Source organism: Lissotriton helveticus, chromosome 3_1, assembly GCF_964261635.1.
Source record: "Lissotriton helveticus chromosome 3_1, aLisHel1.1, whole genome shotgun sequence".
NCBI lineage: Eukaryota > Metazoa > Chordata > Amphibia > Caudata > Salamandridae > Lissotriton > Lissotriton helveticus.
The window spans coordinates 1,767,938,272-1,767,950,999 of NC_136061.1; the positions used below are offsets into that span (position 1 = coordinate 1,767,938,272).

Genomic DNA, 12,728 nt, shown 5'->3' on the forward strand with positions numbered 1-12,728 from the left:
GCCTTCTGATGAATAAATACATTACTTAGTGAAGATCATTGTTCATTGTTTCTGATATATTCCTGCCCTAATACAGAACATGTATGTCATGAGAAAGGGAGGCATAGTCAATACTATAAGGAACGCGTATTCAAAGATACGAGAACGACCTAAAGGACACCACCAATGGTTACTTTGACTGAACCTGAGAACGGCATCCCACATGAACTTATACCGATCTACCTCATTTATGTTATATATACTTGCTTGTGTTATAAGTCTAGCCATAGCATATTATTAACGCTAACGTCACATGTGTTATGAATATATACCATCTACCTCACATCTGTTGTACTGTAACTGTTAATATATATGTTAACCCTTTACCTCTCCTATGTTAAGCGCTCTGATACCCACGGGTCTTGTTCGCGCGATACAAAACTCTATAATAATAATAATAAATATGTTAGTGGTGGTGTCCGTGTGTGCCTTTCAAAAAGAGGTTCATTACTTAGAGGATGGAAGTGGGCTCGCCCTGTTTTATCATAAACTGTGTGCGCGCGATGATGACAAGCGGCAATTTGTTCCGTTGTAATTCACAAGGTGGCTGCGGTGGCCGATGAATAAACCCGTCCAAGATTCATTTCCAGTGTCACTGTGGCAGATACACAGAGCAGTGCCCTGCCTGCGAGATAAAGTGGACGGAGTGACTTATGCAGTAATTAAGGGATAATTGTCATTAACCTCGCAAACAGTAGTTTACCCGTATTGTTTAAAAGGCTCCGGGATGCATAATGACAAGGTAATCTGTCAAAGCGCTTGGGGGAAATATTAATGAGATTTGTGCAGGCCCGGATAGAAAATATGCAGAAAGCGGCCACATTAAGCTATTTGGTGGATGAATCCGCACTTGTAAAAGTGCTTCTAATGGCGCGTTCGCTGCTCTCCAAATGACTCCGGTTAATGTGGAGAAGTGGCCTGCACGGAAAGGCAGGACTGCTGGGACACGTGGAGATAAGGCGTGCAGGCACAGTTATTAGTACCTTGCTCACCGCAACACATTTCTTTTTGTCATTAGTATTAGCACTACTGGAACGATTTGCTTGGGGTGTGTTTTTGATCAGCCATGTCTCTGTATTGTAAGGCACAACACGGCCACTGTTCCTCTAAAGCCATTTAGAAGGTCCCTCGACCCTGCTTAATTTCTGTTCATTCATTTTTCTGGAAGAGTGACATTGGCAGTGTTGTGACACTTCCCTACTTCGTATACCTTCTGCAGAGGAGGTTTGCAGGGGGCGGGTGTTTTGCAAGCTGCTTTAAATACATTTCCCGAATGAAGCCTGCTGGGTCCAGCCCTCCTCTGCCTCCGCCTCTCACGCACTCAGTCTCCGACGTCAGCCTCTTTAGCAGCGCCGCGCGCCTCTCTGCAGACTCCCCCTGCATTCCAGAGGCGCGAGGCGCGCGACGCGATCCGCTCTATGCTGGGGAGAGAAGAAGTGGTCGCGCACAACGTTATCCTATGGGACAGCGCGATGCGCGCGGCCAGGTCTTGTCTCCACATTCCAGCTCGTTATGGGCTGAGACGCCGACTATAGTTCTCTGGCGAGAACGCGCTTTGCGCGTTACTAGCCGAGACCTAAAAATGACAAACATTACAATCAAGAGCATAAATAGACAAAAAACATCAAAACAATTAAAAGCTAAAAAAAAATCATTGGGAATCAGTAGGTTTGGAGTACAATTGGGCTCCACAGAGTCAAAATAACCATCAGGAATAATGTCAGAATATCGGAGATTTAGAAGTGACTGCCACTGAGTTTTGTATTACAGTTACAATATAAGTATCATTAAATAAATGCAAGTAACAGAAATTCAGAAGTTCATTCAAGCAAGATTAACCAGTCGTGAGGCTGTAACCAAGATCAAAAGGATAGTGAGAAGCAAAGTTATTCATAAATGGAATGATTCAACTTTTTATAAAGATTGTGTGTATGTAAATTACATAGGTCGAAAAAATATATTTTAATCCAGAAATTATTTAACTAGGGAAAGTCCAATATTTGTAAAGAAAAATGTATGTAGAACATATACATTGTTGTTTGGCAATTTTATTACCTTTGGCCTAGGCCTCTCAGGGTGGCCAAAGCATGCCAAAACCAGGAAAAACATTTCTGAGACATAATCTCTCAGTATCATCTGGTCAGTATATACAAGACTCAGTTTGCCTCAATGTAGGAAAATCCGATTTTGGCAGGGTTCCCCTTACTGTTCTTGGTTAGATACTTCTGGTATTTGAGACTGTACATTGATAAATTACTAACCGGATTCTTAGTGTATGTGTCTCCCTTAAATGTTGAGATAAATGTAAGCATCAACATGTGAGGTGCTTGTAATTTCATGTAAAAGCAATGTTTTTAATTTCCCAGCCGCACAGCAGATCTCTTCTTTACGAGAGGGATTGGAGAAGAACTGGGCCAGATTCTGTTTGCCAGCAGCCTCAGGCTGGAGGAAGGGATCATGATCGACATCACATCCAGAGTAGGCACCAAGATGAGACAGTAAAGGGGGACCAGGCCCACTGCTACAATGACGCTTTAAAGGACGAGAGAGGTTGGGAGGGCAGAGTAGAGAGAAATAGGTTTTAGACCTGCTTTTCCAAGGGAGCCGAGAATCTTGGGTCACAAAACCAGTTTAGTGATATCAGCATTGTTTTTCCATTGAAGGAAATAAATGGAAATGGGCTTCTAGAAGTGAAAAACATTTTTTTATATATTAACTGTGGCATTTTGAATGTTTCGAATTGAGAGTTTTAGACATGACAACTCTGTAGTGAACAGGGGAGCATCTGGGAAGCAGGATGAGAGGAGAGACTCCCCGGATTGGGTATGGGATTAAAGTTTTGGATTTATCAGGGCATACTACACGTGGTTAAACCTTCAGTTTGTTGCATGCAGCTCAAGACTTGGACACAGACCACCAACCAGAAGGGTCACTAGGCAAGGCTTCTTAAAAGTAAATACATGGACGACATGGTCATTGAGCCCCCTTAATCTTAGGCAACCTCATATCATAAGGCAAAGGAGCCCGTCAAGGCTATCAAGAGGGGTGGAAAGGACGTCACTTCAGAATAACTGCTGTAGAGTTTTTTCTAAAGCTGAGACTTTAAAAAAAATAAAGGTACACACCATATCTTCCACTGTGGCCTCAACTGTTAAAGCGCTTATACTGGAAAAGTGTTTAGAGTATATAGTCTAACAAAAGTACTCTAACAAAACCTACTGACAGGTCGTCGAGGGAGCTGGGATAATGAGAACTACCTGTAAGTAACTAGTACTCACTGTGACCCCTAAACAAACTGCATGACTAAATCTCGCTGATTGTACCTTTCCTGGTACCCTAAATGAACGCTATAAGCACATTATGTCAGTAAACTGAACCAAATAATGAAACCTGATCTACCAAACTTCCTTGTTAGCGAGCACAAGTGGGACTGACCAATTAACCAGGGAACCCCATTCATTTCCTGGTAGCCCAACTAGGACAAATAAGCAGAGCCCTGCACTTAGCTCCGATGGTTCCCAATTACATACGTAAGACAGACATCACTCAGTCCAGGTATGACAATGCATTCTGGAACCTCCAATGAATGCATAATGAGAAACAGGACCACAAGTCCCAAAATGGAACAAGCATTTACAATGCAATGGTTTTGCCTTTGTTAAAGTTAGAGCTATTGGCATTGCTCTTGACATTATTTTTATTTATGTTTTTTTAACATAAATAAATGGCATTGTCATTTACAATGCCACTAGCTTTATCTCTCGCAAATGACACCCACAAACACACACACAGAGCCCTTCCACACACACACCCACACAGAGCGCCCCACACACACAGCCACACAGAGCCCCCCCACACACACAGCCACACAGAGCCCCCCCACACACACAGCCACACAGAGCCCCCCACACACACAGCCACACAAAGCCCCCCACACACACAGCCACACAAAGCACCCCACACACACCCACAGAGCACTCTACACACATTTACACAGCACAAGCAGGCAACAGGGGCACACGGAGGCACAAGCAGGCAACAGGGGCACACGGAGGCACAAGCAGGCAACAGGGGCACACAGAGGCACAAGCAGGCAACAGGGGCACACAGAGGCACAAGCAGGCAACAGGGGCACACAGAGGCACAAGCAGGCAACAGGGGCACACAGAGGCACAAGCAAGCAATAGGGGCACGAAAACGGAGGCACAAGCAGGCAACAGGGGCACACGGAGGCACAAGCAGGCAACAGGGGCACACGGAGGCACAAGCAAGCAACAGGGGCACACGGAGGCACAAGCAATCAACAGGGGCACACGGAGGCACAAGCAGGCAACAGGGGCACACGGAGGCACAAGCAGGCAACAGGGGCACACGGAGGCACAAGCAGGCAACAGTGGCACACGGAGGCACAAGCAGGCAACAGGGGCACACGGAGGCAGAAGCAGGCAACAGGGGCACACGGAGGCACAAGCAGGCGACAGGGGCACGAAAACGGAGGCACAAGCAGGCGACAGGGGCACACGGAGGCACAAGCAGGCGACAGGGGCACACGGAGGCACAAGCAGGCGACAGGGGCACACGGAGGCACAAGCAGGCAACAGGAATCCTTGCAAAATTTGTTTGTGTGCTTTTCGATAGCATAATTTCTATGGGCATGTATTAAAAAGAGGAAGCAGGTTGGCACATAAGACGACTTAAAATTGACTTACATTTTTACTGTATTATGTATATAGATTAAATGATTTTTAACTTAATCTATATGGTAGCACTCTTAAGACTCAGGATTTAAGCTATCTTTTATAACGTCTTTTTTCTAAAATGTGACTGTAAATATTTTTATGATACTTTTATGATCTGTGTAAGATCGAATAAAGGATTTGATTGATTGACTACTGCTAGTCCACTGAACAACATTAGGCCATGTGTTAGTTGACACCTACTTTGGTATTATAATCCCCAACAGAACTGAGCCAGAAGAGTGTCCGAAGCTTAACTGCAATAGTGGATAAACATTTCACATTAAAAAAATTAAAGTTGGCTCAAAATCAGTGTTTCCTGCAAAGTGTCTTTTGCATAGAGACCATTTGCAGTTTGAGTTGTGCAGACTAACGAAAAAGCATTGGAATAATGAGCTCCAGATCATGCTGGATTTCAGATCCTGTATTTGGAAGGTTATCTTCGATGAAGAAGCATCATAGCAGCATTAAAAAACTTAAATGTGCAAAGAGAAAGGACCCTTCAACTTGACAGCATATTTTTCTCTTTTGCTAAATATGGCGAGTATGAAATGTAACGAGTCTTAAAACTGACCTGAATGTTTACCTAGACAGAAATATGGTAAGGAATGTGTGCCCTCTCCTTGTATCGAGATGAATCTAGTAATATGATCGCACCACCGAAAGACGCGACCTCCGTCAGCAAGCACTACTCTCCAGCCATGTAGCACCTGCGTGACTGTCCCTAAAGCTGGAGCAGCAGCCTATGAGCAAAATATTTATCCGGAGAATAAACTTCTCAGAAGAAAGTTCTCACTCGAGAAAAGCAGCCCATGGGCAGAAATCGAAAAGCACCCTCCAAGTTAAAAGGCTGTTGCCAGAGATTCAGTTCCTGATCATAACTTCAGATCTCTCTGTACCGGAGAGAGAAAAAAACAGGCCAGTCAGCCTGAGGGATTTCACCACCATAGAAGAATCACTTGGCCAAGCTCCCTGCACTCCGTCCCACAGCGGGACTTAAACACCTGAATTATCGATAGCAGCGAGAGCCGAGAAACAGCTCATCGGTAATGAAGGAAAAAAAGCACACCATGGCCGTCATATAGGAGTCCTCTTAGTCACATACGAGGCGGCTCAGACAGAACTCAAAGAGACCACTCAACGGGAGGTCACAAAATATCACGGGAGGGATGCCTGTCCCTATGAACTTCACCTTTAGTTCCATATCACATAAGACACCGAAGATCACAGAAGAGAAGCCCTGAGAGAAAACATAGAGATGAGAACCTTAACGGTTCGGTGCTATGTGGCAACTGCACACACAATGAGGAAGTCGTCTCACCCTCGAAGAGGCGCACGAAGACGGCTGTTCGGCAGCGCCCCTTTGCTCAGCACCCCTCGTCTCCTCCAGCTGAATCCCCAACACCAAGGAGGGGTCCCAGTTCCAGCCCAGCTGCTTGCACATCCCACAGGCAGTGAGGGGAGCGCGAGGCGACACACCCGGACGGCTAAGCCTAGCTGCTAAGCACCTGTTCACGCTCCTGTGCTTCTCACGTGCTTGTTTGTCTCCCCCGTCCCCTCCTCCTTGGCGCTCACACTCCCCTAGGCATACCTCGGTGCACACAGTCCCCTAGGTCTGCCTCTTTCCGTTCCCTCCTGGGGGTCCCGGGAAGCTGCCTCCTCCTCCTCCTCCGTGGGCTCCTCTCCCAGCGCTGCGGCCGCACACCTTTTGCCCAGCAGCTTCTTGGCGGCCTCGTCCTGGCCCAGCTTACAACAAACCGCAAACCGAGGGGAAAAAGGCAGCCAATCACCGCGCAGGTCGCCCGGCGAGCCTCCCGCAGCCTGAAGCAATGGCAGCGCGGCTCCCGGGTGACGTCGGCGGTTGTTCCCTCGGCTTCTCCGCGGCCGCGAGGCCAGCATCAGGCAACAAGCGGGAGGGGGCGGGAAAGGGGGGTGGAGAGACGCAGAAGTGCCGGCAATGCCGGACCAGACTCGGGGGCGTTCCCGGCGTCGCGTGACGTCGGCAAAAGGGAAAGAATGTCAGGAACGCCCCCGTGTCTGGTCCGGCATTGACGGACAGGCCCCTCGTCCAATGGCAAGGCTCCGTTTACGGAGCCAGCCAATCAATGACGAGGGCCGACCCAAAGCACCCTACAGTTCTCAACAGGATTTCGCCTGCGCGAAAAGCTGCGCAGAGCGCAGCTTTCGCTAGGCAAAACCTAAAAAGGAAACCAGAGTGGGTGAGCTCCTCGGACGCCTGGACATGTTAATCTTGCTAGTATACGTTAGCAGCCTGAGATGATCATGTGATCACACTGCTCTGTTGAAAACTCATGACAACTGTGTGCACACAAGGTCACAAGGGCATCAGCTGGGAAACAGGTGTGCGCATGAGCCTCAAGTCCTAACTGTGTAAAGAACAGGAAAGCCTCCACCACCTTCACCTGCCCGCTACCATTTTCAGGATTGTGTTGAGGGAAGGGATCCAACCTAGGTTCAGAAGAATGGGGTCCTTGCCATATTTTCAGGCTAAACAGACTGTGTCAATCAATTCACTCGTAGTTACTATACATAAATACATAAATACATAATTTGTGGATATCCTGAAACTATAGCGAGGATGCGGCCCTACAGGACATACACTGCACATGTGGGGGACAGAAACATCCGGACCAACCTGCCCATTATCAACCTAATTTCTGACACAACATGGTTTGTGCGAATCACTGCCAGGGCCAGACTGGCCGTAGCGGGCGTCGGGCATTTTCCTGGTGGGCTGGAAGGGTGGGGGCCGATATTGGAGCAGTCGATCCCATACCTCTCCGGGGTCATTCACAGCAGTGACTTTTTATGCCGAAAATTGTCCTATCTGTGAAGAGGGTACCCTCAAAAGATCCTCTCAGATTCCCCCATCCCTCAATTCCGCATCTCTATGTTTCCAAGTAATGGGAACATTGGGTACTATTGTCTATTGTATTATAAGGCAGCAGCCCTCGGTGTCTCTCTACGAAGCACCGGGTGTGCATGGTAGCACAAGCGGATCAGCCAGGTTCCAGGCAGGAGCAGCTCCAGCGCAGTCAGCGAACCTCTTAGAAGCGAAGCGTGCAAACAAACACGAAAAATTCCCTGCGCAAGACTGCCACTGCAGTGTCACTCTACACTGCTAAACATGTGAACTAGTAGATCCAGCCTGCAGTTCCACACTCCAAAAATCATAAACATGGCATGATTCTGACTAACTCCACTTCTCGCACCCCCAAACGGAAACGGAGCAATGTACTCCCATCAAACCACTGACCAACCACACATCAAGTAGCCACACTAGTCACCCCGTTGCTGCTTTTCGTCCAGCAAGTAGGCCCGAGACTAAACAAACAATTCCTTAAACAATCATAGGCAGAGCCAATAGGTTTTGCCTATGCACGAGCGATTGGCTTTCACAATGTTTTTTAGCCATGCTGTACACTAGCGTGGCTGATGTTCATCATGGCTAAAAGTTAGTGGGATAGGGAAGAGTGGCCATGGAGTAGAGTAGTGTGGACTGTAGTAAAGTGTCAGAGTGTCGCATGGTAGAGTGGCGCTTTGCAGAATGCTGCGGCCTAAAACAGAGTGTCCTGCGCAGAATGCCGCAGCCTAGAGCTAAGGAGCATGGAGCAGAGAGGCGCGGAGCAGTGTGTCAGAGTGGCGTGTAGTAAAGTGTCAGAGTGGAGTGTGGTGGGTTGGACTGTGATGGAGGGACGCAGAGTGTGGTACAGTGTAGAGTGGGGTGTGGCTTAGAGTGGGGTAGAACAGCGTGAAGTGGCCTAGAGTAGTGTGGAGTGGACTGGTGTGTCACGAACTGGCAAAGCGTTTGAGAGCAAAGCGTTCGAGAGTGGAGGGGTGTAGAGGAGAGGGACGTCAAGTGCCAGAGGAGAGGGACGTCAAGTGCCAGAGGGGAGGGGCGTCAAGTGCCAGAGGGGAGGGGCGTCAAGTGCCAGAGGGGAGGGGCGTCAAGTGCCAGAGGGGAGGGGCGTCAAGTGCCAGAGGGGAGGGGCGTCAAGTGCCAGAGGGGAGGGGCGTCAAGTGCCAGAGGGGAGGGGCGTCAAGTGCCAGAGGGGAGGGGCGTCAAGTGCCAGAGGGGAGGGGCGTCAAGTGCCAGAGGGGAGGGGTATCAAGTACCAGAGGGGAGGGGCATAAAGTGAAGTAGAGTGGAGTAGGTATGTTGAGGTAGTGCACTGCCATTACAGACAACACATTTTCAACTGAAATGGCCATGTTTGCACAGAGTTTTACGGATAAAACTATACAGCGCGCAAGGAGTGTGTGGAAATGGCATCACCTAGTGAATTGATTTGTTTTGATCGTATTCAATTCTTTGCTTCCAGCACACTTCAGAATAACAAAAAAAAATTCTTTGTTCGTTCTTTCCTAATTCCACTATATTCTGAAATATTTGCACAGTTCATTTACATCTAAATGTTGCGTGTTAGAAAAAAGCCTTTTGTTTCACACCTTGAGATGGTCAGATAAATCCTTTCACTTTGAAATCAGGGAAAGAAAAGTAAACACCAAGCTCCCTCAGAAGATTGAGCCGGACATTTGACCTCTGTCTTTGAACGCACAGCAAATGTAACAAGATGAGAACAAAATGTATGGGCCTGTTTACAGAAAGTGAATACTCATGGAAGAGTCCAGTAAGCAGGCTATGCTCCATGGGAGGGACAAATGCATGCTGGTAAGCCTAAAAAATAAAGCCAGCAAATAGAAAGCAAGCAAACGTGAGTTACAAACCACAAAGCCAATGGCAAGCGGTGGGCGGAATGCATTCTTAGATCAGCTTTTATAATGTCACCCAATAAGTCTATAGCAACTAGACAGCTGTGCTGTCTGGTAGGTTCCGACCTAAAAAAACACCCTGTTCATGGGGCTGCCCACGTCCTCTGGCGCACTTTGCTGTCAGAGAGGCTTATATCAGATTGTTTACACTTCCTTTCCCTCCCTGAAATTGCTCTGGGGTGGCTGCAACCTTACAGTGTTAGGATATCGCTTTTACAGGGGGCACAGAACTGACCCTCAATAACAGCACAAGCTGTATCTCACACTACGAACCCTCTGAACCACTGAACATGCAAGGGCAACGCCCCACTGATCCAGAGGAAAACTGCATATACAGGAACTGTCAGGGACACCATATTAGAAGAGTCCAAACTGCTGACAACCTGTGACACTGCACAAATACCTCACCTGCTGACCCCAGAATTACCTCACATACTGATGACCCTCCTACTGAACCTCGATTGCCACCGCGCACAAAGTAAGCCATTAGCAATTTTCAGTGGCACCACTCAAAAAAGTGGTCCCTAAGAGCTGCTGAGGTCCACCGCAGAGAGGGGTTCGCACTGACCCCCAGTGCCACTGCACACAAAGTGGTGGTGACTCCTATTTGTATGCGTACATATGAAAATACACTTACACACATGGGGCTACACTACTAGCCGCAAGGGTCACCAGCAATACAAGAGCCTACATTAAATACCTGTTCCACAGCACTCCCAGATACAAGCACCAGCCAAACATGTACCTCAAGCACCCTCTTTTTCAAATACAGGACCAGCACTAACCCCCCCTACCTTTTCCAAATAGAAGAGCTGGCACTACCCCCCCCCCACCCCCCCATCCCACCCAAACAACCCTGCCTCCAACGCTCCCAAGTCACAGTGATATCCCAAGTACAGGTTCCACCAGTACTCAGCCCCACTGACAGCCCACACACAAGAGAAGCTCTCGCGCTAGACACTCTCCGGCCTCGTTATACACATGAATAGGGCGAATATGTTAAAAAAGAAAGTGCTTCATTGTTGTACTAGCCGAAAAAATGTTTCACAAATGTTGGTGACATGACAGCGGTGTAAAGTAAAAGCCCCCAGCTCCAACCCCGACATAACACAAGTCGTTTATCAGGACACAGGAGTCGACCCTACTCACCAGCCAGAGCAGGATTAGCCGGCCTCGGGAAGAAGGCCTGCCCCATGGCGGAGTCCCGATGGCCTCTGGGTGGAAGCCGGTCTTAAATAACGCGCATGTTGAGCTCTGCCCCCGGCCGGGGCCTCCTCTGGGGTCCTAGCAGGGCGCTGGAACTCCTCGGGGACTCCGCCCGTGGGGGACAACAGTGATGGCCTCACCCCTGGGGTCCCGGCAATGCTCTCGCGCTCCTCGGGGTCTCTAGTGGGCCTCCGGTAACCTAGCCAGGCTTCGGGGCCCAAGGCCTGACAGAAGTGCCCTCAAGAGTCGGGGTGCTCAGCGGCACCTTGAGTGGCTATGGACTCCTCGGGTTACAGCAGTGCCAGTAACCGCTCCTCTTCGGCCGTGGGGCGGTGTGGCGCTTCTCGAGCATTGTGTCGGCGGCGGCCTCGCGCTCCACAGGTGTGCCCGCAGGACCCTCGCGCTCCACAGGTGTGCCCGCAGGACCCTCGCGCTCCTCGGGGATCCCAGCAGTATGACCCGCGGGGGGGCTCGCCAGCGCCCAGGTACTCCGCGGGGTCTCACTATGCTCCTAAAGGCTTCGGGGCAGAGTCTGTAGGGTCCAAGTGTTCCTCGAGGGACCCAGCAACGCCACGCTACCTCACGGAGGCCTAAGCAGCGTCAAGGAGCGCCTCGGGGGTCCAAGCAGCGCCAACGAACTCCATGGGGTCCAAAAAATGCAATGTACTCCAGGGGGTCCAAGCCGAGTTCTGTGGGTCTAAGGAAGCCTGAAAGCACCCAGAATGCGCTACGGGGTCCCGAGAGTGCTCAGGTGCTCCTACTGTCGTGTTTATGCTCCTCGCGGGTGCCAGCAGCACAAGGTCCGCTTCTCCGAGCAGCGCCCTCACCAAACTAATGCTCCTTAAGACCAGAAGTAAAGCCAGCTCTCTCCGCGCAGGAATGACTGGCATGCCGCAGCACTCGGGGCAGGAGGTGAAGGGAGGAGGAGGGACCTGCCAGCCACTCAGGAGCTGCACAGGAACAACCAACACCAGCCCTCCCTGCCCCACCCTGGAGGGGGGAGGGAACTGTGAGCCGCTTCCTAACATCAGAGTGAAAGAAAACATATACATCACGCAGCTTAAGGGCACACAAGGAGGGGGGGGGAGAGAGCTGGCGTATGTGGGCTGGGAGGAGGCGAGGGCGAAGAGGCCTGTGGTGGCGAGGGTACAGGTGTATACCAGCCAGAAGGAAAAGCATTAGAGGCAAACGTGTGAGGGTGAAGTGGATGGTAGGAGAAAAGAGTGGGAGGCGAAAAAGAGGAGGAGGTGTGAGGGGGTAAGGGAGAAGAATAAAAGGTAAAATTCGAGAAAAAGGTGCGGACACGAACACAGAATGGGAAAGGAGAACACAGAATGGGAAAGGAGGGTGAAAGGAAGGAGTGGACAGGGAAGGGTAGGCTACAGTGAGAATTGAGAGGTCGGTGGGCAGGCGAGAGAGCAAAAAGTAAAGCAAGGAATATGTATAATAAAGAGAGAAGGAACGGATACTGTAAGGAGAACTAAACACATGGCTCTGTGGCCGCTTCACACCTGTAAGAATGATTCCGGTTCTTACTTGGGCGCTGTGAATTTCAGTTCACTATCAATGTATGTCAGATGGCACACATTAACTCTGCAGGACTCTTGGCGCTACAGAGTGAATTGTGACACTTACAATAAGGCGATCATTTTAGTTTGCTTAGTGGCAGTGGTTTGAGACTCAGAAAACTGCCTGGCAATGGTTGTATCAACATAGAGTTAGTGGTTATTAAAAGTGGCTTCAGGAAAGGCCTGAACCAGAGAATAATTCAATACGGTGGAAACCAGTGAACTAAGTATAACGCCCAGGCGCAGAGTGAACCAAAGTGCAGTCAAGTGAGTTTATATTGAGAAAATACAGGCATAAATGCTCGCAAGATACAGGGGACAACGCTGGGCACGCAGACGAGCGTCCTGAAACTCACGCAGGGTACCACCGGGTAAAAAGTGGAAA

General features: G+C 49.4%; 1 protein-coding gene across 7 annotated transcripts in view; it reads right to left on the bottom strand.

Moving 5' to 3' along the window:
* Positions 1 to 12,728, bottom strand: part of PHACTR4 (phosphatase and actin regulator 4) — a 597,089-nt gene that overhangs the window by 367,381 nt on the left and 216,980 nt on the right. Inside the window, exon 1 of one of the 7 annotated variants that reach the window (XM_078682595.1) lies at positions 10,719 to 11,665. The exons of 5 other annotated variants lie outside the window; for them this stretch is intronic. In XM_078682595.1, the coding sequence (XP_078538721.1) occupies positions 10,719 to 10,764 (46 nt within the window). In that variant the 5' untranslated portion in view covers positions 10,765 to 11,665. Of the gene's footprint in view, positions 1 to 10,718; positions 11,666 to 12,728 lie in introns of those variants that run through there. One more of the 7 variants, XM_078682598.1, reaches the window with a different exon arrangement.